Source organism: Neomonachus schauinslandi, chromosome 15 (genome assembly GCF_002201575.2).
Source record: "Neomonachus schauinslandi chromosome 15, ASM220157v2, whole genome shotgun sequence".
NCBI lineage: Eukaryota > Metazoa > Chordata > Mammalia > Carnivora > Phocidae > Neomonachus > Neomonachus schauinslandi.
In genome coordinates, this window is record NC_058417.1 from 11,762,910 (window position 1) to 11,787,409 (window position 24,500).

Consider the following 24,500-nt stretch of genomic DNA (forward strand, 5'->3'; position numbering starts at 1 on the left):
GGGAAAAGAGAGATAACCCCGAGGGTAAAAAGGAGCTCTATTTGTTAAAAGTTCAGGAAGGGTGGCTTTGGGTCTGTTTCATGAATAAAACACCCTGTCCAAGACTGGAACAGGCTACCTCCAGAAGTGGTGAGCCTCCCATCACTTGAGGCATGTAAACAGAAGTGACTTGTCTACTTGCTAGGGATGCTGCAAAAGGAATATCCTGGTGTGAGAGGTTGGCCTGGATGATTTCTGCAAGCTCTCAGACCTGGGAGTTTTCAAAAGGCCCTGGCAGAGAATTCTGCCCCAAACTATCTTGGGCAGGAGGCTTTTGATCTGAACCAGTCCCACCACACTTGAAGCTGCAGTCTGGCTTCTCCACGCCTGGGTGTTTTCACAGAAAGGGGCAGGGGGTGGATTCGGGCTGGAGGAGTGGATTCCTCTAGTTGCATCAGCTCTGGTGTGACCTCTGACGTTTACCTTTCTTTGTTCCCAGATACACCAAACACACACAAACTCATTTTTCTGGCTTAAAAAACAATGGGAGCAGCCAGGTAGGTCAGGAGAAACTGGGGCTTCGGGAAGGTAGACATGGGGTTGGGGTAGGGGGGAGTGCCCTTTGGAGCACTCTGCCTTGGCGGGTTCCCCAGCATTGACCCGGGGGTCCGGCAGGCCTTGCCTGGACACCCTGAGGAGGGGAGCACGCCTGCCTCTTGGCGACTGTAGGCAAACCAGCTTTTGAGCACCTATTGTGTACTAAGCCCTGTTGTGGCCAGCGGTAATGAACTTCCTGTGGGTCAGATCATGTGTACTGAGTTTTACCGATGTGTATTTCCCTTTTACTTTTTTTTTAAGGTTTTATTTATTTATTTATTAAAGATTATTTATTTATTTATTTATTTGAGAGAGAGAATGAGATAGAGAGCATGAGAGGAGGGAGGTTCAGAGAGAGAAGCAGACTCCCTGCCGAGCAGGGAGCCCGATGTGGGACTCGATCCTAGGACTCCGGGATCATTACCTGAGCCGAAGGCAGTCGCTTAACCAACTGAGCCACCCAGGCACGCTAAGGTTTTATTTATTTGACAGAGAGAGAGAGAGAGCACAAGCAGGGAGAGCAGCAGGGGAGAGGGAGAAGCAGACTCCCCGCAGAGCAGGGAGATCAATGTGGGGCTCTGTCTGAGCCCGGGACCTGAGCTGAAGGCAGATACTTAACCAACTGAGCCACCCAGGCGCCCCTTCCCTTTTACATTTGAGGACACTGAAATTTGCCCGTAGTTATAGACCTAGTGCATGCTCCAAAGCCAGTGTCCTTCCTGCCCTCCCTGTCTGGTTGGTGGGCCTGCCCCACGCTAGGGATGTTGTAAAGGTTGGGGCTATCTGTAAAGTGGTCAGCGCAGGGACAGGCACACAGTGACTGCTCAGCAGATGCTCAAGACCGTAGGTGCTCAGGGCTAAGTGCGACAGAATCGAGAAGCAGGCCACCTGAATCAGGAAGCAGCTGGCTTGGCAAAAGTCCCGCTTGGGCTCACAGCTGGCTGGGAGACTGCGAAAATCTGGCACTCTATTTCCCTATATATTAACACCTGGCTGCAAAAGGGGCTCCCTTGGACCTGACCATCTAAAATCCCACCTGCTTTCCTAAACTCCTTCCCTCCCACTCTGCCTCCTCCGCCACTACTTCACAGATCATCAGCCTTTTCTGGATTCCTGAAGTACCCCTAATTCTGCCCTGTCTCCTGGCCTTTGCACACATGGTCTCTCTTCGGAATTGTCCTGCCCCTACACTTCACCTGTCTTGCACCTTCTCCTGTGTTCCGGCCTCCAGCAAGAGATCCTAAGGCACCTTGGCTTATTAGCATCGGACGTCGCCCCCAGTTGCTTTCCATCACAGTACTTCTCCAGGTTATAATCCTTTATTCATGTTTTGTCTCTTCTGTTAGGAGACAGTGAGGGCAGGGACCTGTGTTGTTCCCCACTGTAACCGCAGCACACAGACGAGTTCAGCAAGTACCCGGTGAGTGAACCAGAGAATGAATGAACAAAGGAGTGGAGGAGGTGTCTCTGGCCGAGCCAAAGAATAGGGAGGCCGTGGGGGCGGGGGCCCAGGGTCCCGAGGAGTAGCCTCTGCAGGAGGCTACAGGGTGTGCTCGGCCTGCACCGCCTCTGGGCAAAAGCAAATCTCGGAGGGGGGCGGGGGACCCCGAGCCTGGGCCAAAGTCCAAGTCCGCAGGGGGCTGCGCAGGAAGCTACTTATACCTAGGACCCGCAGCCGCCGGCTCGGAGCCCCACCGCCAGCCAAGGACAGGGAGGCCAGGTCAGTTGGCGGGCCGGGTGCGGGAGCCGGGGACCGAAGGGTCTAGGGGAGAGCCGACCCGTAACTGGCGGTCACCGCAGCGTACGACCCCGGGGCTGCTAGGTCTCGGCTCCTCGAGATGCCGTCGCGAGCTCCAGGGCAGTGGCGCCTCGCGGGGACGGGGAACTACATTTCCCAGAAGGCTGAGAGAACTTGGGGGTCACAGGGAAAGCGCCCCGGGCGGCACAGCTTCCCGGTACGACAGGGTGATTTTGGGGGGTGAGTGGGCGGCCGCGAGGTCCCGGCGGAGGCCCCCTAGAGGTGGCCTGGCTGAGGGGATGTGACGGCGGGGAGCAGAGCCGATGAGTAGCTCTGTGGCGGGGCCCGACTGCTGCGGAGGCCTCGGCAATGTTGACTTTAGGCAGGTACGGACCGGGCGGCGCGGCTGGGGAAGCAGAGAGACGGCTCGCGGGGCCGGGTGGGTCCTGCGGCCCGCACTCTGGGCCGCCGCCGCCGCCAACGCCAACGCCCAGTGGGCGGGGCCCCTGTTGCCAGGCAACGGGGGGCGGGGCGTGGTGGGGGCGGGGCTGCGCGTTCGAGGGCGTGGCGAGCGCGTGTGCGCGTGTAAGAGAGGGATTGTGTGTGTCGGTGAAGGAGTTCCTGAGTGTGTGTGTGTATGTGTGTGCGCCTCTGGGATTGTGTGGTCAGAGTTGCTCCGAGAGTGTGTGTTCTGAGTGGGAGTGTGTCCTACTGGAACGGGGCGTGGAGGCGTGTGAAGCAGGCCGAGCAGGTGTGTTCGGGAGTGTGCGTGGTGGCAGCGTGTGGATGCGTGGGAACTGGGAGGCCCCCCTGCCGCAGTTCCGTCCCCCTCCCCGGGGTTGAGGTCAGCTCTGCGGAGGAGGCGAGACAAAGGTTTGCGCCCTCCCCCTGGCCTGAGCTGGCCGCAGAACATCACCTCCTTCCCGGGTGGATGGGTGGAAAGAGTTGACAACCTGTAAGCATTGTGCCAGGACGGGGTGGGACGGGCCCTGCTGGCTGGAGAACCCGGCTGCCTGGGGCGGCAGCCCCTTTACAAAGTCATAGGCCAGAGAGTTTTGTCTTTTCCTGGTGTCTCTCCCCAGGCTCCCCCTTCCAATGGCTGTTCCTCTCCTGCATTCTCCCTTCTGTCAGAGCTTCCTTTTTTTCCACCTTTCCACCTTTTTCACCAGTCAGCCACTCTTTGTGGAGCCTGGGAGCTCCATCTCTGCCTGGGACAGCCTTTCTTTAATCTAGAGCATTTCCCCCCTTTATGCATTTACTAATAACAGCCAGTCTTTGAGACAATAAGCCTGGGAGCATAGAACATTCTCTCAAGGGGATAAAACTGGCCAATGTTTTAGAGAGTAGTTGGTGGAGAGGTGGTATTGAAATCCCTGTATCTGTGAGGAGGTAACCCGCGATCTGAGACCCAGTGATAAGCTCTGGTCAGCAGGGACAGGGCAAAGGCCTTAAATGGGGGAGTATTTGTCCAAGGAACAAAGAGAAGGCTAGCATCTGACCCTGGAGAGTGCAGGATGAGTTGACATTGGTAAGTGGGAAGCAGAAGAGAGGAAGAACAGCCTCCCTCATGAGGATGATGGTATCCCATGGAATCCTTAGAATCTTAAACTGCAAATGACCATTAGAGAATCTCTGGGCCCATGTGGTCAGTGGTGGGACTTTTCCTGTTTTCTACCAGAGCAAATCTCAGATGAAAGGGCACTTGCGATGACAAGGGTGCCCTCGGCATTGCCTGGCTTAGGGGGTGGATGCTTCCTGGAGGAATGACTCCGTGGGGAAGGGTAGGTCACCATTAACTTGAGGTGGGACGTCTTTGAGCCAGAGGCCACAATGCAAGGGGGGCAGTGGGCCCAGCACAGGCCCAGTGGAGTGTTAGGGTGCTGCCGGGTCATCTGAGCAAGGCCCATTTTTCTAGACCTGGCAGCAGGAGTAAGAATCAGCCATGGGGAGGGGAAGGTTAACTGGGTGTGTGTGGGATGGGCTTTTCTGCTCTGTCCCTTACTCCAGAGTTTGATGGGGCTATGGAGTTGGAGAGAACTGGGAGCACTTCTGGGGACAGGTCAGGGTGACCCTAGTTGACTAAGATTCAGTTTTTTCCACTGCTGCCTTTGTTGGCACAGCTAAGCTTCCTGTTGCCAAAGGATTATTTCTTAACAACAACAACAACAACAACAACACAACATTATTTCGTATTTGTCTTGTGGTCATTCTCCTCCTTCTTCAATCAAAATCTCTGCTTTTAAAAGAAGCCCGTCAGGGGCGCCTGGGTGGCTCAGTCGTTAAGCGTCTGCCTTCGGCTCAGGTCATGATCCCAGGGTCCTGGGATCGAGCCCCACATCGGGCTGCCTGCTCTGCGGGAAGCCTGCTTCTCCCTCTCCCGCTCCCCCTGCTTGTGTTCCCTCTTTCGCTGTGCCTCTCTCTGTCAAATAAATAAAATCTTAAAAATAAATAAATAAATAAAAGAAGCCCATCACTCCCTGGCCCAAGTGAGCACCAAGGTTTCTTTTTACCCCACGGGCATCTGAGCTGCAGGATCTCAGCCTGCGAGTCCAGCACCATCCGATAGGAATGCAATGTGTCCCATTTATCATTTAAACTTCTCTAGTAGCCGCATTTTAAAAAGTAAAAAGAGGGGCGCCTGGGTGGCTCAGTTGGTTAAGCGACTGCCTTCAGCTCAGGTCATGATCCTGGAGTCCCAGGATCGAGTCCCACATCGGGCTCCCCACTCAGTGGGGAGTCTGCTTCTCCCTCTGACCCTCTCCCCTCTCATGCTCTCTCTCACTCTCTCTCTCTCAAATAAACAAATAAAATCTTAAAAAAAAAAAAAAAGTAAAAAGAAATCGGTGACATTACTTTTTTTTTTTTAAGATTTATTTATTTGTTCCAGAGAGCGAGCAAGCACAGGATCGGGGGACAGGGGTAGAGGGAGAGAGAATCTCCAGCAGACTCCCCGCTGAGCGCGGAGCCCCACTCGGGGCTCGATCCCATGACCTTGAGATCAGGACCTGAGCTGAAACCAAGAGTCAGATGCTCAACCGACTGCCACCCAGGTGCCCTGGCATTACTTTAAAGACTGTATTCCGAACAGTGCAGCCCTTTGGTACAATGCCCTTAACAGGCTATTTTCTGTGTCTGTTCCAGCTGATATGGAATTTTGGTTTTGTCTTTAATTAAAAAAAAAAAATCACCCTTTGGGTTGAGGAGTGTACCTGCTATGGCCTCGCTGACAATGGCCCTTTGTAGCCCTTTGCCCTCCGCACTGTGGGATTCCAGAGCTTTGCTCCTCGGCCTCCTAGCGGCATGAAGCAAGCTGGCTGGTGTGTGGATGGCAGCAGGGACTGCCAGTTTGCTGACCACAGGCAGGGGTGCCCCCAGGACTCAGAAGATGGCTCCAGTGGGGCCTAGGGGTGCTGGCTTCTTGGAGAACCCAGTCTGCCAGGGCATAGTCATGCGGGCCCCTTTCATGCCCTTTTCATATGGACTCACCTGCTGTCATGAGCATATGGGTGGTTTCACTTAGTGTAGGTGTCAAGAGGCGCCCTTCCGTTTCTCGATCTGTAAATCGGTAAATCGGGGAGAGTAAATGGGGCTTATAAGGAAGACCAGGATGAGATAAGGGTGTAGAGGAGCTTTACAAGTTGTCAAGGGTAGCCCACCAAAGCCTCTGTGTTCAGGAAGCTTCGAGGCCATGATGGGGGACAGGCCTCTTGAGTTTTTGTGCTGTGGGAGCCTGACTAAACCCTTGGAGGCAGAATCCCGGTGGCAGATGCAGGAGGTCTTGACTGCCTTGTGGGGGAAGATGTTTGCCTGCTATACAAATTGTTTTGAAAAATCTTTGGATGCTATTACTTTGTTAGAATAAGTATCAGTCCATTTGATTGGATGACTGATTTTGGGGAGTTCTCAAGGACCTAATTTTTATCATCAGTATTTTGGGTCAGAGTCAAGGCAGCAGGGTAGGGGCTTTCCTCTGCCCCTCATTGTAACCTTGGGCAAGTCACTGAACCTCCTAGAACCTCAGTTTCTTCTGCTTCTGTTGAGACGATCACATGGCTTTTCCTTATTTGGCTGTTAATGTGGTGAATTACATTGATGTTTTGATTATTGAACCAGCCTTACATTCCTGGGACGACACAGGATCCTGAGGTGGTATCCTTTGTATATGTTGCTAGATTTGCTTTGCTTTTGTTGCTGTTGAGGATTTGGGTGGCTGTGCTCATGAGGAATAGGGTTTGTAGTTTTCTTGTCATGTCTTTTTCTGGTTTTGGTATTAAGGTAATGCTGGCCTCTTTGTGTGAATTACAAAGCCGTCTCTCCTATTCCATATTCTAGGAGAGACTGTGTGGAATTGGAGTCATTTCTTCCTTAAATGTTGGTAGAGTTCATCCAGTGAAATCTTCAGGGCCTGGGGCTTTCCGTTCTGGAAGATTTTTAACTGTGAATTCATTTTTTAAAAATAGATATAGGACTATATGTTGAAGGAATTTTGTTAGCTTATGTCTTTCCATGATTGGACCATTTCATCTGAGTTGTTGGCTTGGGGTCATAAGCCCCTTTATTACCCCTGTAATGTTTGTGAGGTCAGTGGGGAGATATTGGCGATTTGTGTCTTCTTTTTCTCTTGGTCAGTATGACTAGAGGTTTATCTATTTTATTTTTTTCCCAAAGAACATGTTTTGGATTTGATTTTTCTCCCCGCTCTGTTGTTCTGTTTTCAGTTTGATTGATTTTTGCTTTTATTTTTTCCTTCTGCTTGCTTTGGTTTTAATTTACTTCTCTTTCCCTAATTTCTTTCTTTCTTTTTTTTTTTTTTTTTAAGATTTTATTTATTTATTTGACAGAGAAACACAGCGAGAGAGGGAACACAAGCAGGGGGAGTGGGAGAGGGAGGAGCAGGCTCTCCGCCGAGCAGGGAGCCCGATGTGGGGCTCCATCCCAGGACCCTGGGATCATGACCTGAGCCAAAGGCAGACGCTTAACGACTGAGCCACCCAGGTGCCTCTCTTTCCCTAATTTCTTAAGGGCAAAGCTTATATTACTGTTTTGAGCCTTTTCTTCTTCATTAATATAGCTCTTATCTCTTAGTCCTGCATCCCACAATGTCTGATATGTTGTATTTTCATTTTCATTCAGTTCAAGATATGTTAAAATTTCCCTTCAGACTTCCCCTTTGACCCATGGATCATTTGGAAGTATGTTCTTTAACAGGTATCTTTCTGTTATTGATGTCTAGTTTAATTCTCTTATGATTTGAGAACATACTTTCATGCTTTCTGATTCTTTTAAATTTAAGATTTGTATGGGGCACCTGGGTAGCTCAGCCGGTTGAGTGTCCGACTTTTGATCTCAGCTCAGGTCTGGATCTCAGGTCTTGGTCTCAGGGTTGTCAGTTCAGGCCCCCATTGGGCTGCACGCTGGGTGTGGAGCCTACTTAAAAAAAAAAAAAAAAAAAAAAAAAAAGGTTTGTTTTATGGTCCGGATTGTGGTCTGTCTTAGTGGATATGTGCGCCTGGGAAGAATGTGTCATTTGCTGTTATCGTGGGATGTTCTATAAACGTCAGTTAGGCCAAGTGGTTGGTGGTGGTGTTTAGGTCATCTCCGTTCTTACTGATTTTCTGCCTACCTACTCTGTCAGTTCTGAGAGACGAGTGTGGAGGTCCCCAGCTGTCGTCGTGGATTTGTCTGTTTCACCTTTTAGTTCTGCCGGGTTTTTCTTCATGTGTTGGCCTCAGCTTTTTATTTTTATTTATTTATTAATTTATTTTTTGACAGAGAGAGAGGGAACACAAGCAGGGGGAGTGGGAGAGGGAGAAGCAGGCTCCCCACCGAGCAGGGAGCCCGATGCGGGGCTCGATCCCAGGTCCCTGGGATCATGACCTGAGCCGAAGGCAGACGCTTAACAACTGAGCCACCCAGGCGCCCTGGCCTCAGTTTTTTTAAATTTTTAAAAAATTTTTTATTGTTATGTTAATCCCCATACATTACATCATTAGATTTAGATGTAGTGTTCCATGATTCATTGTTTGTGCATAACACCCAGTGCTCCATGCAGAACGTGCCCTCCTCAATACCCACCACCAGGCTAACCCATCCTCCCACCCCCCTCCCCTCTAGAACCCTCAGTTTGTTTTTCAGAGTCCATCGTCTCTCATGGTTCGTCTACCCCTCCGATTTCCCCCCCTTCATTCTTCCCCTCCTGCTACCTTCTTCTTTTTTTTTTTTCTCGTAACATATATTGCATTATTTGTTTCAGAGGTACAGATCTGAGATTCAGCAGTCTTGCACAATTCATGGCGCTTACCAGAGCACATACCCTCCCCAGTGTCTATCACCCAGTCACCCCATCCCTCCCACCCCACCCCCCACTCCAGCAACCCTCAGTTTGTTTCCTGAGATTAAGAATTCCTCATATCAGTGAGGTCATATGATACCTGTCTTTCTCTGATTGACTTACTTCGCTCAGCATAACACTCTCCAGTTCCATCCACATCGTTGCAAATGGCAAGATCTCATTCCTTTTGATGGCTGCATAATATTCCATTGTATACATATACCACATCTTCTTTATCCATTCATCTGTCGATGGGCATCTTGGCTCTTTCCACAGTTTGGCTATTGTTGGCCTCAGTTTTTTAATCTGAAAGATGGGCATGCCCCACGGCGTTGTTGTGTGGACTGAATAACACAGTAGTCCTAGCTAACATTTATCGAACGTTGCTAGGTGCCAGACACTGTGCTAAGTGCTTTCCTTGCATGATGTCATTTAATCCACCTGACAATCCCGTGAAGGAGATGCCACTATCATTCTAAGCCTTGGGAGACTTGCCCAAGCTTGTACAGGGTTTCTCAAGCCCGACCAGGCTGGGGTGTGCCATGTCTCAGGACTGCGTTCTGCCCTGCCTCATTAAAGCCAGCGCTTGATGTCCAGTAACTTCCCAGGGAAGGTCAGCTGGCTTATTGTTATTGCTTTTAATATATAACATGTAATTAAATAAATGTACGCAGTAGCATCACCCTAGTGGGGTGTTCTCGAGGGTGAGTGTAAAGAAAAGGGGTCTGCAGCTCACCATCACACAGAGGAGGTGAGACAGGGGACCCAAGGCGGAAGAGATGAGGGCCTTGAGAAGCACGGGACCTGCCCGTGGATGCCCCTCCCAGGAAAGGGGCTCACTCTGGCCCCGCTGATTAGGATGCACAAGCTGCCAGAGGCTTTTTGCACCTGGTCCAGGACGTGCTAGTTGAGTGAAGAGTGAATGAACGTCTTCCGCTTTCCTGAAAGGAGTTCTAGATTTGGGGAATTAGAGCAGCTACTGGCCATTTCTTTTATTGTGAGACGTAGGAATGCTTCAAAGCAATGTTTTTCCAGATTTGTCTGTGGCTGACCACCATCGCGCTGTGACATTCCCACAACCCTCCCGTCTTGAGATGGTTTCAATGGCTTGCATGCCCTCAGGTTCCAGCATGGGGGCTACAGTCCTTGGATTAGTGTCCCCTGCCTTTCCCTTAGGATGCATGTATTCCCAGAGCCCCCCTCTAGAAAGAGGTGAGATGCCTGTTGGCTTTAAGCAAACAGAGGGAGGGGGCAGAAGAGCCTCAGGCCTGGAAGCACCCTCTGCACTTGTACTTTCATGCCTGTTCTCCCCCCCAACCAGGATGTCACCGGGGGGGGGGGGGGGGGGGGCGGTGGTGGTGCAGTCTCCTCAGCCCTGCTTCATCAAAAGGAAACCCTGGGCTGAGACTGGTCGCGGAAGGCCTGCCTGTGGTCCTCCCGGGAAGGTGGGAGTGATCCGACCCCAGCTCAGATTGTGAGCTGCCCAGAGACCTTCTTCTGAGCCAGATGCCCCCCCACCCCCACTCCCATGCAGAGTAGAAAAAATGAGGTTGGGGACCTGCCTTAGCCTAAAACTCTGAGGAAAAAGACTCTGGCACATTCATTCTTGTGTCCATGTCCTGTGTCAGACACCGAGCTCTACCTAAAGGTTGCTCAATCAATATTGCCTGAATCAGCTGAGAACGCCAAGGGCACTTGGGGGTCCCCTGGGAAAGGCAGAAGAGGCTGTGGGTCCAAAGACATATTTTGCAGTGATGGAGGGTGGTGCCGGAGGACCCCAGCCCCTCTGGCCCCCACCTGGTTCCTCCTGCCCTTTGCCATATGTGATGTGTGGATCCCATTTGGCGATCGATGTGACTTTGACTCTCTGGGCCCCTACTGTTTGTTTGGATGTCACAATGTGACCCTGGGTGCTGTTGACCCGCAGCAAATCATCCCCTGAAGTGTCCTCAAAGCCTGCAGTAAAGTAAATTGCTATGAGCTGCTTCCTTACCAACCCGTAGCGTTTCTGTAGCCGAGTCCATTCATCGGTGACCTGAGTGGAATTATTCCTGGTTTCGGTAGGTAGCGCCTGTCCTCTTTTTAAACACAGAACTCTGCCAGTGACCTTGGAGCGGGATTCCATTCTTAGAATGACCTGGGAGAGAAAGCCAGGACTTTTGCTGCTTTAATAAGGTTGGGGGTGGTTGGGGGTGGGGGAGGGGAGGCGGGGGAGGACGCTCCCCTTAGTCAAGGCAGCCCACTGGTGTGCAGGGGTGACCGAGGGACTTGGGATCCAGGACCCTCCTGATCTGCTCAAGGGGGACCCGGGTCTTTTGTTCTTTTCGGCTGATCCACTTTCAGGAGGGAGGTCCGCCCTTTCAGGTGAGTTTTGGGAGGTGACAACAATCAGGAAAGGACGGTCAGGTCTCTGGAGGAATACCACCGTGGACCATTAGTCATTCTTTCCTACCAAGCAGGCCCTTCTCCAGGCAACGCAGATCCCCCACTCTCAAGGTGACCCGGGTACTCTCCTCCCACCGAGACAGTTTGACCTGAGGACACTGGGACCTGGTGGGGGCTGAGGTTCCAGTTTTAAGCAGCTCAGTCCTAATTGGGAGACTCTGCTGGATGAGCCTTGGCTGCGCGCTTTGGCAGCCCCAGTTTCTGGCAGGAATCGGGAAGGGCTGGGCTGGCCATGGCCTGCCTCTGCCCCCCACCCCTGCCTGTGATCTGGGGGCTTCTCTGAGCCTTTGGCTTTCTTACCTGCAGAGCAGGCATAGCCGTAGTGCTTGCCAAGATGGGGTATGTGAACCTGAAATAAAGGCTCTTTGATCTTGTGATCTGCACTGGGAAGTTTCCTGCAGGTGGGTCTTAGTCCTCAGACCCACCCCACTCCCCTGGAGTGTCACCTCCCTAGTGGATTGCTCAGAATGACATTGAGTTGAATCCTTAACAACACCTGCAGCATTTCCAGAAGATATTGCTTCTCCCCAAGGCCGGTGGGGAAATAGGGGACACAGTTCCCAGTTCCCAGCGCTGAGGCTCTGGGGAGGTGTCATTTACATACGGTGAAACTCATAGACCTTTGTGTCCAGTTGGAAGGTCTAACGTGCAAGCTCCTGGCTAGCCAGGCTCCAGCTGAGATGGGGAATACTTTCATCGCCCCCGAAAATTCCCTGTGCTCCTCCCGGCCAGTGCCCCACCTTCCCATCCAGGTGCCTCTGCCTGCTTAGGCATGCCCTGAACCGTCCCCAGGCCTGGGTTTCCAGCCGCGACTCTCTGGCCATCACCTGCACCCTCTCTCACACTTTACCCTCTTTCCTCTGGCTTGGTCCCATCAGTGTAGGGTCAGCCTGTGAGATAGGAGGCATAACATTGAGGGCATGCCAGTTTCGCCTGGGATTTGGGCTTTCCTATCCTCGGGAAGGTGTGCATCCCCTCAGGCAAAAGTGGTGGAGAGCTGGGGATCCCGAGACAGGGCAGGCTACGTGGGCACGGAGGGGGCCTTGAGAATCAGGCCCACAGATAACTCCGTTTGCCTATCGGTAAAATGAGGATGCCAATGACCATGGGAGGATAGGGTCGGTGGGAGGCTCTTGAGGGGTGTGGGGGGGGGGATATTCCACGTTCCAGGTGTACTGGCCCTATGCTCCACTACCTGATGATCCAGAGGGCAAGGCTGGGTCTCAGAGGGCCTTTTGTGGGCAGCTTCTGGTGGACGGTTGGTGAGGATGCCTGGTTTATGGAGCTGCTGAAGGGGCCAGGAGGATCTGGAGGTGACAATGGGTGGTGGAATTTGGGGGGCAGGGCTTCAGGACTGCTAGTACCTCCCTGTTGCTCCACTCCCACTCCTTCCACCCAGCTGTACACCCTAGGGACTGACCTGCCTTGAAGAGATCCCAGCCCCGGGGTTTCTAAGAACCTGCGAGAGCCCTATCCCGTCCCTGGTCTGGCCATCCCGCCTCCCGCCAACGCTTGTGAGCACTACTTGATTTCTCAGCCTAAAAGGTGCCATAAAAATATTGATGAAGTACAGCGCCTGGACAGCTGATGAATCTGTTGCCTCAGAAGCGGAGGGATCTGCTGGCCATTCACTGCTGGCCGCCCACCTGCAGGATCTCCACGGCAGCCGCTTGGGCAATTTCCTGCCTCCAATTTGAAGCCAGAAGGGAGGGGATCAGAGTCCCAGGAGCACAGCCAGCTGAGCTGGAGGGCCCTTCAGAGGTGTACTTTTAGCCTCTGCTTTTTACTGATGATGAAACAAGGGCCACCGTTCACTCAGCAAACATTTACTCTTTGTGCCAGGTGGAAGACACAAAGATGGAGGGAAAAATGGCCCCTAGCCCAGAGGGATGAGTATGAGATAGGGACAGAGAACCAAATAATCGTAATAGGGTGTGCACTAAGGACACAAAAGAGAGTGCAGTGGGTGATGGTAGAGGAGATGCTCCCATTGGGTCTTGAGGGGAAATAGGAGTTCGTCTGGAGGTGTCAGAGGGATAGAGAGTATTTCAGACATGTGCAGAGCCATCGTAGAAGGGTCTAGAGTGTGATGTTTGGTGTGAGTGGTAGGGTGGGGCAGGAAGGATGGCAGGTAAGGTGGATGCAAGTGAATTCATCACCTGTCAGTGCTGGGATGGGTGAGCCCAGTGCAGGTGAGGAGGCCTGGGGTCCAGAGTGTGGCAGGAAGTGAGGCATGGGAAGCTGGCTGGGGCTAGAGTGCCCCATCCTGAGGGCAGTGGGAACAATGGGGTCAACAGACAGATTGGACTCCTGGATGAGAAGGGCGAATGGTCAATGGCAGGCAAGCTTTGCCTGGGTGTTGAGGGTTGAGATGGGAACTGGGGAGCAGGGGCAGTGAGGCAGACACCGCTCTGGAAGTGGCCGAGCAGGACCAGAGCAGCAGTATGGTGGCTTCCCAAGCTAGCTCTCCTTCCATCCCTCCCGGGGGCTCCTGTTCCACCAGTCAGCCTCATCGCAGCCTCTCAATGGGGCCTTGCAATCGGGTGCTTAATAAACGTTTCTTTTCAGAAAAGATGAATACCCAACTTTTACATCAACATGGATGGGACTGGAGGAGATTATGCTAAGTGAAATAAGTCAAGCAGAGAAAGTCAATTATCATATGGTTTCACTTATTTGTGGAACATAAGGAATAGCAAGGAGGACATTAGGAGAAAGAAGGGAAAAATGAAGGGGGGGAAATCGGAGGGAGAGATGAACCATGAGAGACTACGGACCTGAGAAACAAACAGGGTTTTAGAGGGGAGGGGGATGGGGGGATGGGTTAGCCCAGTGATGGGTATTAAGGAGGGCACCTACTGCATGGAACACTGGGTGTTATACGAAAACAATGGATCGTGGATCACCACATCAAAAACTAATGATGTATTTTATGGTGACTAACATAACATAATAAAATTTAAAAAAAAACAAAAAACCCCCCCCAAAACAACAACAACAACAAAAGAAATAGCCCTAAAAAAGAAAAAAGAAAAATAAACGTTTCTTTTCAAACAAGATAGAACGTCCTTTGGTTCAGTCCCAGGCTCTGGAGGCTTTGGGGCTGAGGTGTGTGCCCGTCTCCCTCCAGGGTGGACAGCCTGTTTTGAGGCCTGTTCCAGCTGTTTGGTCCTTTGTGAGTGGCCTCGCTTCTCCATGTGTATTCTCTAGGGCAACTTGGAATTTCCCGTCTCGGCCCAAGGCTTTGTGAGGTGCCCGTCCCGAGAGCCGCTGAGCCTCCACTGCTCTGCCTGATGCGCGAGGGGCCTGGGGGGGGGGCTGGTATCTGACCTGGGACCTGAAGACAAGGAGGCTGGAAGGCAGGGTGTGGGGTTGCCTGCCTGGTGGGTGCCCACAGGGTGCCCAGAGGCCGAGGTCAGCGTGAGGCAAAGCTGTGCTTTCAATGTCACTCTTCCCTGTTTGCTGAGTGGTTGGCCCCCTTTGTCATTCGTTTATTAATAATGCGCTCGGGGGCGCCTGGGTGGCTCGGATGGTTGGGCGTCTGCCTTCGGCTCGGGTCATGATCCCAGGGTCCTGGGATCGAGTCCCGCATCGGGCTCTCTGCTCCTTGGGAGCCTGCTTCTCCCTCTGCCTCTCTCTCTCTGTCTATCATGAATAAATAAATAAAATCTAAAAAAAAAAAAATAATAATGCGCTCGGGGTGCTCACGTGGCCACTCTGTCCCTCAGCCATTTCATCCACATGTTCACGTAGCAGTACCTTTGTTGACTCATTCGTTCTTAGCTCTGCCCTTGGCCCCTCAGAGGGGAAGGTTGCCCTTGACAGGGACAGGAGGCCCACACCTGTGAAGGACACGCCGGGCCACATCTTGCGTGCTCCGTGACTTTCCAGAGTCTTCCCACCGTCTCTACAGGCAGGGCGTCTCAATGCTGCCCCTGGGGGACATTGGGGCCATGTGTGGAGACATTTTTGGTGCCACTGGCCCCGAGTAGATGGTGGCCAGGGGTTCAGGGGACAGTCCCTCCACAGGGAGCGCTCCAGCCCCAAGTGTGGATGGTGGAGGGCAGGAAACCCTGCCGCCGATGCGGCAAGGAGCATGAATCCAGTATGTCGCTCCCCAGTCTCTTTTTTAAACACACACACAGAAAGAACATTTAGTACAATGTGGCTATGTGTTATTTTCTAAAAATGTATATATGTGTATATGCTGCGGGAAGTCTGCAGCTTGCTCTGTTCGTTTGACATTTTTTAAAGAATATCACAAGTTGACACATATGGCTAGTTTGTTTAAATTCTGTAGCTTAGCTGCTTTAGGAACGGGCCCCCTGCTATGTAGCCATTCTTCCATGCTCCTCTTTTTCTTTGCAAGCACAGGAGCTTTGCACACTCCCGTGAGTTTCTCTGGTCCAGGCGCTTGGGAGTGAAATTGCTGACAAGTAGGAGCACGCCTTTCGGTTCACACCCTCCCCGGCTCTCAAGACTGGCCATCGTTAGGGTCGGCGAGGGGAGGCACAGAACTGCTGTTTTCGTTTGCATTTACCTGATTACTAGTGAGGTTGAGCGGGTCTCCCCACGAATGCCAGTCCCTTGGGTTTGCTCTGGGGCCTCTGGAGCCCTCTATGTGCACGGTCCCAGTCACAGCACCTGGTGACCCAGACCTTGGTCCCGCTGGGGTCACTTCCCGGTCAGGGTGCTGGCCGCTCGTGACTTCCTCACCCAGCGTCCCCGCACGCCGTTCCTCTGCCACTAGCCCGGCCACCCTCGGACAGGGCACGACGAGGCCACCCTCGGACAGGGCACGACGCGGCTGATTGGGTTTCGGCTTTTTATCTTCAGTTTTATGGTTACACTGTAGTAACCTTTGCTGGACTTGCTTCTGCCCGAGCCTCCCGGCCTGTTCCCAGAGGGTAACTTTGTTTCTGAGTTCTGGGGGCTCGGCACTCTATGTCCCCACGGCTTGCGGGGGCCGTCGGGGGGGACTGGGCGGGTCTCCCGCTGACGCTGGCTCTGTTCCTGCAGGCAGACCTCTGCGTTATGACCCGGCTGCTGGGCTACGTGGACCCCTCGGATCCCCGCTTCGTGGCTGCCATCCTCACCATCACTTTCAATCCGCTCTTCTGGAATGTGGTAAGTGCCCTAGCACGACCCTGTCTGGGTTGGACGGACAGACGGATGGCTCTTCCCTCCCCGTGTCGGTCTCTGGCCAGTGCGGAATCGTCCTTACTGTTTCCCCTGCGAGGTCAGAGCCCAGTTAGGGGATGCTGGCCAGGGAAGCGCCTCATCCTGGGGATCCCACCACATGCTGGCCACGACAGTCCTGGACTGCCCTGTGATGTGACTGCACACGTGCGCCCGATGGTCTCAGTCTCCTAGAGGTGGAAGTAGATGGCCTCGGCTTAGGGGCCCCCTCCTTCTCTGCCACGGTGCACAGTCTGGCGGCTTCCTTGTGAACCCCCGCCCCCTGCCATGTGCTCTAGAAACATGGTGAGTTTTTCCTGAACGAGGCTCCCGGTGCAGCAGTTTGCGCAGGGCTGGGCGAGTGTGCCGGGGAGCAAGAACGAGCTAGCAGGAAGGGAACACAGAAGCAGCCAGAACAGCACCCAGCTCTTCTGTGGGTGCGGGGGACACTCGGGACCGAGAGCTGGGGGGGCGGCCAGGCTGTGTGGGAAGGGGGCCCCAAGCCCTCTGGGGAAGGTGTGGGAATGGCCGATAGGCCCTCCTGCTACCGTGTCTCTCTGTGACCCCAGACTGTGGGGGGAGCTCTTGGGGTTTCTGCAGGGATGGAAGGGGGTGGCAGTGGTGCCCCCAGGGCTGCTTCCCGAGGCTCCTGCCCTGTGCCTGTGCTTGGGTTTGCTGATGCAGAGCCACGGACGTCCTGTGATCACCCTTGAGGGTAGCCTGAAGAAGGCCAGCCTCAGCTTTAGCAACACACACTGTTCCAGACTGTTTTCATCTCGGGCGACCACTTGGTCCCAGGGGCGGAACACGACATGTTCTTCCTCCTGTTTATGAGTTAAGAGTCTTTTCTCTATCTGGGGAGATCGGTGGTGGGTGGGCGTGGGGGTGGGGGCGGGGCTGCGTATCCCAAAGAGGCCACATTCCGAATGTGCCGTCGCTCCTGTCCTGAACATGCAGGACCCACCCCGAGATGGTTGGTACCAGCCTCCGGCTGGAGGGGACCGGAGGGGAGGGAGGAGCTCTGAGGGACAGAGGTTAGAGCTTGCTTCTTTGTCTAGAACCCTTCTTGAGGGCGCCTGGGTGGCTGGCTCAGTGGGTTAAGCGACTGCCTTCGGCTCAGGTCGTGATCCTGGAGTCCCTGGATCGAGTCCCGCATCCGGCTCCCTGCTCGGCGGGGAGTCTGCTTCTCCCTCTGACCCTCCCCCCCCCCCCGTCATGTGCTCTCTCTCTCAAATAAATAAAATCTTAAAAAAAATAAAAATAAAACCCTTCTTGAGGCCTCCTGGGACCCCCACCTCAGTCCACAGAGGAACCCCAACACCCCCACCCCCCTGTATGACCTGCCCCTGACCTGGCAGAAGCCTCCCAGCAAGAGCTGGTGTCCCGCAGGACCTGCCTCTCCCTGTCCTTTTCTACTCTCCATTCCTTCTCCCCCGTCCCCGCTCCCCACCCTCCACCCTTCCTCCTGCAGCATGAGACCATGGTGGGTAAAACGGGTATGTGGCAGGCGGGAAAAATGGCCCTCAAAGACCTATGTCCACGTCCTAATCCTTGGAACCTGTGACAGCAAAAAAGGGGAGCTTTGCAGGCGTTAAGGATCTTAGGATGGGGAGATTGTCCTGGATTATTGGGGTGGGCCCTCAGTGCAGTCACGTGTGTCCTTATAAGAGGGAGGCAGAGGGAGATGAGAAGACACTGGCTAGGAAGACTGCAGTGATGTAGCCACCGGCCAAGGAAGGCCGGGGTCACCAGAAGCTGGAAGAGGCGAGGGACGGATTCTCCCCTAGAGCCTGGGGGTGGGGGAGGGAAGGGGGGAAGCGGGGAAGCGTGGCCCTGCCAGCACCTTGATTTGGCCTAGAGACACTGATTTTGGACTTCAGGCCATTAGAACTGGGGGAGCAGAAATTCCATTGTTCTAAACCACCTAGTCTGTGGAAATTGGCTACAGCAGCCACAGGAACCGGGTGCAAATTCTCCGAGAGGCTGTTAATACATGCTAGAAGGGCTGGCCGTCTGCTGGGAGTCTGCAGTGCTCCCCGCTGTCCACGGTCCATGCCCTGCGGGCCTGGCTGGTCTCCCAGCGCTGGGGGCTCGGCTTGCCGAGTGCATGGCGGGTCCCGGGGACACTTCTTCGTGCACAAGCCCCTTCTGTTATTTCCTGCGGGTCCTTCCAGTAGTGTGTCCAAGTTTGTTTTGTTTGTTTTTGTTTTTGTTTTAAGGTTTTATTTATTTATTTGAGAGAGAGAGAGCATGCGCACACAAGCAGGGGGGGCAGGCAGAGGGAGAGGGAGAGGCAGACGCCCCCCTGAGCAGGGAGCCCGATGCTTGATCTCAGGACCATGGGATCATGACCTGAGCCGAAGGCAGACGCTTGACTGACGGAGCCACCCAGGCGCCCCTGCAAGTTCATGCTGAAGTCGTGCCACGGCCCACAGCCACGGGGTCAAGGTGCTTAAGATTTGGGAGACGGGCAGCTCATAATCTGTTCACTTGTCGTGAGGTTTTTTTCTTTTGTTATAGTGTTTGATTTGCTTTGCTTTTGAAACAGTTATTCACTGGAACAGTCTGTGATCATCCGTGGGAGAGAGAGCTCTTCAGCCGGTTCAGAATGGGAGCCCTTAGGGCAACCCCTGTGGCTTAGGGGGCCCCTGAGCCGGTGGGTGGTGGAACAGGAAAAACTGGTCTGGGTGGGCCTGCCCCCCCCCCCCCCATGCGTGGGGACAAGATCCCAGCCCGTGAGCAGTAAGGGAGGGGGCACCTGTGAAAGTGCTTATTGAGCATTGATTCAATGGTCGTGAGACCTGATACTTGGCGGGACATGCCACGCTTGGGCATTGTGCTGAGTGTTTCACACAGCATTTTATTTATTTATTTTTTTTAAGATTTTATTTATTTATTTGAGAGAGAGAGAATGAGAGAGAGCACATGAGAGGGGGGAGGGTCAGAGGGAGAAGCAGACTCCCTGCCGAGCAGGGAGCCCGAGGCGGGACTCGATCCCGGGACTCCAGGATCATGACCTGAGCCGAAGGCAGTTGCTTAACCAACTGAGCCACCCAGGCGCCCCTCACACAGCATTTTAGTTGATGGGCGGGGCGAAGGCTGTTACTGACCCCTTTGGAAACGGGGTCCCCGAACAGGTTCGCTCATGATGGCCGACCACATGCCAGGTACCGGGGGCACAGTGCTCGGGTTCCAAAGGAGCTGACGTCCTAGGAGGGGGACGCTGTGAATAAACACACATTCCACCACCCCACGGGATGAGGTTGGGGGGCAGTGAAGCCGGGAAGGGTGGGGGAGCAGCTGCTCAGGGCAGGGGTGACCTCTGAGCAGAAACCTGCCCCCACGTGGGAGGGAGCCCTCGGGTATCTGGAGAAGAGGAAGCGACAAGTATAAAAGTCTGGGTGGTTTCAAGGAAGGGCCGTTGGCTGGAATCAGACGGAGCTAGAAGGGAGGGCGGCAGGTCAGAGAGAGGGCTGACCTAACAGTAGGGCCCTTGTAGGCTGTGGGGAGCGTGGCGGGGGGGTTCTGCGCGGGGAGCCGTGGAATGAGTGGCCTGATCTGACTCAGGTCCAGGCTGCCGTGGGCTGATGAGAGCAGACGAGGGGTGAGGGTGGGGCTGGAGGCTGTCACAGTGCTGGAGGCCCAATGGTGGCTTGGACCAGAGTGGCACCAGAGGAAGGTAGGAGAAGTGGTCAGATTCTGGGCACAGTTTGAAAGCCAGAAGAGTCAACAGGATTTACCATAGTTTGGTGGGGAAGTGCCGGAGAGAGGAGGCATGGCCAGCTCCAACTGGGACCTCAGTGACTTACAAGAAATATGGATTTGGGTGCCTGGGTGGCTCAGTCATTAAGCATGTGCCTTTGGCTCAGGTCATGATCCCAGGGTCCTGGGATCGAGCCCCGCATTGGGCTCCCTGCTCGGCAGGAAGCCTGCTTCTCCCTCTCCCACTCCCCCTGCTTATGTTCCCTCTCTCGCTGCCTCTCTCTGCTAAATAAATAAATAAAATCTTAAAAACAAACAAACAAACAGAATAATTTAAAAAAATTCCAGGGGCACCTGGGTGGCTCAGTCTTTAGGTGTCTGCCTTCAGCTCAGGTCATGATCCCAGGGTCCTGGGATCGAGCCCTGCATCGGGCTCCCTGCTCCGCGGGAAGCCTGCTTCTCCCTCTCCCACTCCCCCTGCTTGTGTTCCCTCTCTCGCTGTCTCTCTCTGCTAAATAAATAAATAAAATCTTAAAAACAAACAAACAGAATAATTTAAAAAAATTCCAGGGGCACCTGGGTGGCTCAGTCATTAAGCATGTGCCTTTGGCTCAGGTCATGATCCCAGGGTCCTGGGATCGAGCCCCGCATCGGGCTCCCTGCTCGGCGGGAAGCCTGCTTCTCCCTCTCCCACTCCCCCTGCTTGTGTTCCCTCTCTCGCTGTGTCTCTCTCTGTCAAATAAATAAATAAAATCTTAAAAAAAAAAAAAGGAATATGGATTTGGTCTTCAGTGTGGCACACAGCTCCTTCTTAGGTGTTGAGTGCCGGCAAGGTGTCTCTTGTTATGTTAATGAGGTGATTTTCGACCCCTTCTCCACCTAAGGACGGGGGCAGGACATGTTGCCAGAGGAACCCACCACGTGATGGGGAGGGGAGAGGAGCTGAACATTAAGTTCAGTAGCCAAGGACCAATGATTTAATCAGTCACCTCTGTAATGCAGCCTCCTTAAACCCCACAAGGATGGGGTTCAGAGATGGCGCGCCTGGGTGGCTCAGTCGGTTGGGCGTCCGCCTTCGGCTCAGGTCATGATCTCAGGGTCCTGGGATCGAGCCCCACAGTGGGCTCACTGCTCAGCGGGGAGTCTGCTTCTCCCTCTGCCCTTCCCCCTGCTTGGGCGCTCTCTCTCTCTCAATCGAAAATAAATAAATAAAATCTTTAAAAATAAAAAAAAGGATGGGGTTTGGAGAGCTTCTGGGTTGGTGGACACATGGAGATGTGGAGAGGGCGTGCCCGGAGAGCAAGGGCGCTCTCACCCCTTCCCCATCCCTCACCCTGTTCATCTTTTCAACTGGGTGATGATTCCTACCCTTTAATATCCTCTGTAATAAGCTGGTAATCAAGCAAATAAGCAGGTTCCCTGAGTTCTGTGAGTTGGGCAGATAGTGTCAGAATTGAGTTGAATTGTGGGACACCCAGCTGGTGTCAGAGAATTGGCTGGGTGTGTGACAAAACCCACATGTCAAAATTGGGTGCAGAATTGTAGAGGGCGTGGCCACGTGGGACAAAATAGGGGCTGAGGGAACAGAGCTCCATTCTGTAAGCATCTGGGAGATTCCGGGTGGAGACCTTGCGAGTCTGGAATTGAGGGGAGCGCAATGGCTGGGGTTGGTGATGATGTGTGAGGCCATGGAGAGTGGCCCAGGCTGAGTCTGGCCTTGGACCAGCGCCTTCTGATTGCTCCAGGGCCCACTGTCTGCTTCCCCGGGGTTTTAGCTCTTTGAAGAAGCTACAACGTTGGCTGGAGGGGCCTGCCTGCCTGTCAGAGCCAACGTGTGGGTGTGTGTTACCCCCTCCCCATCAGCACCCGGGCCCCGTCTCTCTCTTCTTCCCTCCCCCTCTGTCCCCGAAGCCAGTTTTGATCTCCTCCATTCTGTTAGAATCCTGCTCCTGGAGCTTCAGAGAGCTTTGTTGCCTTCTGCTGCCCTCCTGTTGGATCTTTAGGGAAACTGACACTGGTGACCCTCACAGTTTCTTGTAACCCTGTTCACCTTGGGCCTCACCCTGGTCTTCTGGCTTGGTTTGCTGCTCCTTGTGAACAGCTTTTCCTCATTCATTCACTCACTCACTCACTCACTCACTCACTCATTCATTCATTCAACAAAGGTTCATCGAGGGCGCCTGGGTGATGCCGTTGGTTAAGCGTCCGACTCTCTCTCTCTTTTTTTTTTAAGATTGTATTTATTTATTTGAGAGACAGGGTAAGTGAGAGAGGGAACACATGAGCAGGGGCAGAGGGAGAGGGAGAAGCAGGTTCCCTGCTGATGCAGGGCTCAAAATCCCAGGACCCTGAGATCATGACCCGAGCCAAAGGCAGCCGCTTAACCAACCGAGCCATTCAGGCGCCCCTAAGCATCCGACTCTTGATTTTGGCTCAGGTCATGAGGTCCTGAGATCAAGCCCCATGTCGGGCTCCGCGCTGAGCGTGGAGCTTGCTTAAGAGTCTCTCTCCTTCTCACTCTGCGCCCGCCCCTCTTCCCCTGTCGTTCACACTCTCTAAAAACAAAACAGGGCGCCTGGGTGGCTCAGTTGGTTAAGCGACTGCCTTCGGCTCAGGTCATGATCCTGGAGTCCCAGGATCGAGTCCCGCATCGGGCTCCCTGCTCGGCAGGGAGTCTGCTTCTCCCTCTGGCCCTCCCCCCTCTCATGCTCTCTCTCTCTCATTCTCTCTCTCAAATAAATAAATAAAATCTTTAAAAATAAATAAATAAATAAAAACAAAACAAACAAAATAACGAATGCTTGTTGGTTGAGAACGCTCTGTGTGCCAGGCACTGTGTGAGCCCACAGGAGCCAGGGAATAGAGCTGCGTGGTCTCCGTGTTAAAGATCACAAATAGGTTTGTAATGAAAGTGGGGAAAAGCTCAGGCACTACCCCGAGGGACTAATTGGGGCTTTTCCCTTTGTCATCCTGTCTCGGTCTCAGGCCCAGAATCTTCTCGGGTCCAGGTGCTGTGGCCCCACCTGGGCATGTCCAGGCCCCCAAGGGAGCTTGCTGTTTGAAGCCTGGCCAAGACGGGGGTGTGGGCTGTGTGCTCCCCTTCCAGGGGCCCAGGGCAGAGATCCAGGGGCCAGCCCGCACTCCTCCCTCTCACCAACCCCCAGGCCCTGTCCTCACCAGCCACCTGCTCAGTGGGGGGCGGGGGGGCACCTGCTCACCTGGTCAGCACTGCAGCCTTCTAGCCAGGCTCCCAGCACTCCCTGCACCTGTCTACCCATCCACACTGCGCACTCACTCCTTCACATGTGACCACAGGCCAGGGCCAGACCGCCCAGTGTCCCAGCACACTCTCACTTGCTTAAAGGCGCCCAAGCCTTCCAGCAGAAGGTGTGAGCCCTTTCCCTGGCCCCTGAGGCCCCTGTGCCGGGCATCCTGTTGCCTGCAAGCTCCGCGGTCCTGGTCCCTGCCTTGCCGAGGGTGTCCTACGTACCCGTGCCGCCTCTTCCAGGCAGTCACCCCTGCTTCTCACAAACCTCCTTCCCAGCCCACCATCCAGGCCCAGCTCGCCAATGTTGGCATTGTTGAGATTTTGGGCCATCCTGTTCACTGCGGGGTGTTTAACTATGTCAACTGCCTCTACCCACCGGGTGTCCAGTCTCAAAGGTCTCCAGATGTTGCCAGGACCCCTGAGGGGCACAGTTGCCCTGGTTGGTCTGAGTGAGGCAGCCCTTTGTGCCCGCTGCATGTGTCCCGTGTTCCCTTTGGAGTCACTGCTTGCCCCTTGGCCTTCCCCTTAGCTCGGGTGTTCCAAGCGAGCCCCCGCCTTGCGCCCCTGTACCCCCAGCCCTGGCCCGTGCCGGGCACTGTGTGTTGTTATGAAGTGCAGAGCCTCTGCCTCACCCCTCCTTGGTCACACCCTGCGCCGAGTGTCTACTGAGTTCTCAACAGTTGGCCTCTTCCGCAGTTTTCTGGGGTGGCATCCGTGGAGGGGGCCCATCTCCATCTGTGCCATTGGCATGTGCATACTCTGACTCTGCAAAGGAAGGGAGCCGCGGGGAGGTAAAGCCCAGGGGGCCCAGCTATTCGTGGCATCCCAGTAAAGATAAGATAGATGCAGCCCTGTGCCATTCCAGCTCTGGGCACGCCCTCCAGTGTCAGAATCACAGCGAGCCCTCGCCAGGCTATTATGATGTAGCCTTGAGCTCTCCCGTTGTTTATGGAAGAAAATTGGCCTGCTTTGGTGTCTTAACTATTATCGAAGGCAAATTGCTTGTTAGGACGTCAAAGCTGATTGAGACTATCAGCGCGTTTGGACACCCTGCTAAGCTGGATGCGTTTATGGACAGTGACCATATTGTTAATCGTCATGTGGGAGAGCGAAGGGATGCTTCTCATGATCCAGCCGGGACGGCAGGTGTCCGCGGGGACAGTCCCGGCCATCGGGTTTCTTCTGCGTGGAGCGTGCTTCTGAGTTGTGCGTTCTTGCCCCAGCTCCCTGCTCCCTCCCAGCCCCCCTCCCCCCCGCCCCCT

The 24,500-nt window shown here is 54.0% G+C and overlaps 1 protein-coding gene across 5 annotated transcripts in view; it reads left to right on the forward strand.

Annotated features, from left to right (window-relative positions):
* The window catches only part of PEMT (phosphatidylethanolamine N-methyltransferase), a 99,400-nt gene that overhangs the window by 18,591 nt on the left and 56,309 nt on the right, over positions 1 to 24,500 (forward strand). For 2 of the 5 annotated variants that reach the window (XM_021694604.2, XM_021694607.1), the window contains exons 2-3: positions 1,923 to 1,996; positions 16,110 to 16,217. In XM_021694604.2, coding sequence (XP_021550279.1) covers positions 16,125 to 16,217 — 93 coding nt within the window. In that variant the 5' untranslated portion in view covers positions 1,923 to 1,996; positions 16,110 to 16,124. Of the gene's footprint in view, positions 1 to 1,922; positions 1,997 to 2,651; positions 2,701 to 15,156; positions 15,175 to 16,109; positions 16,218 to 24,500 lie in introns of those variants that run through there. The other 3 variants (XM_021694608.2, XM_044921485.1, XM_021694605.2) reach the window with 3 other exon arrangements.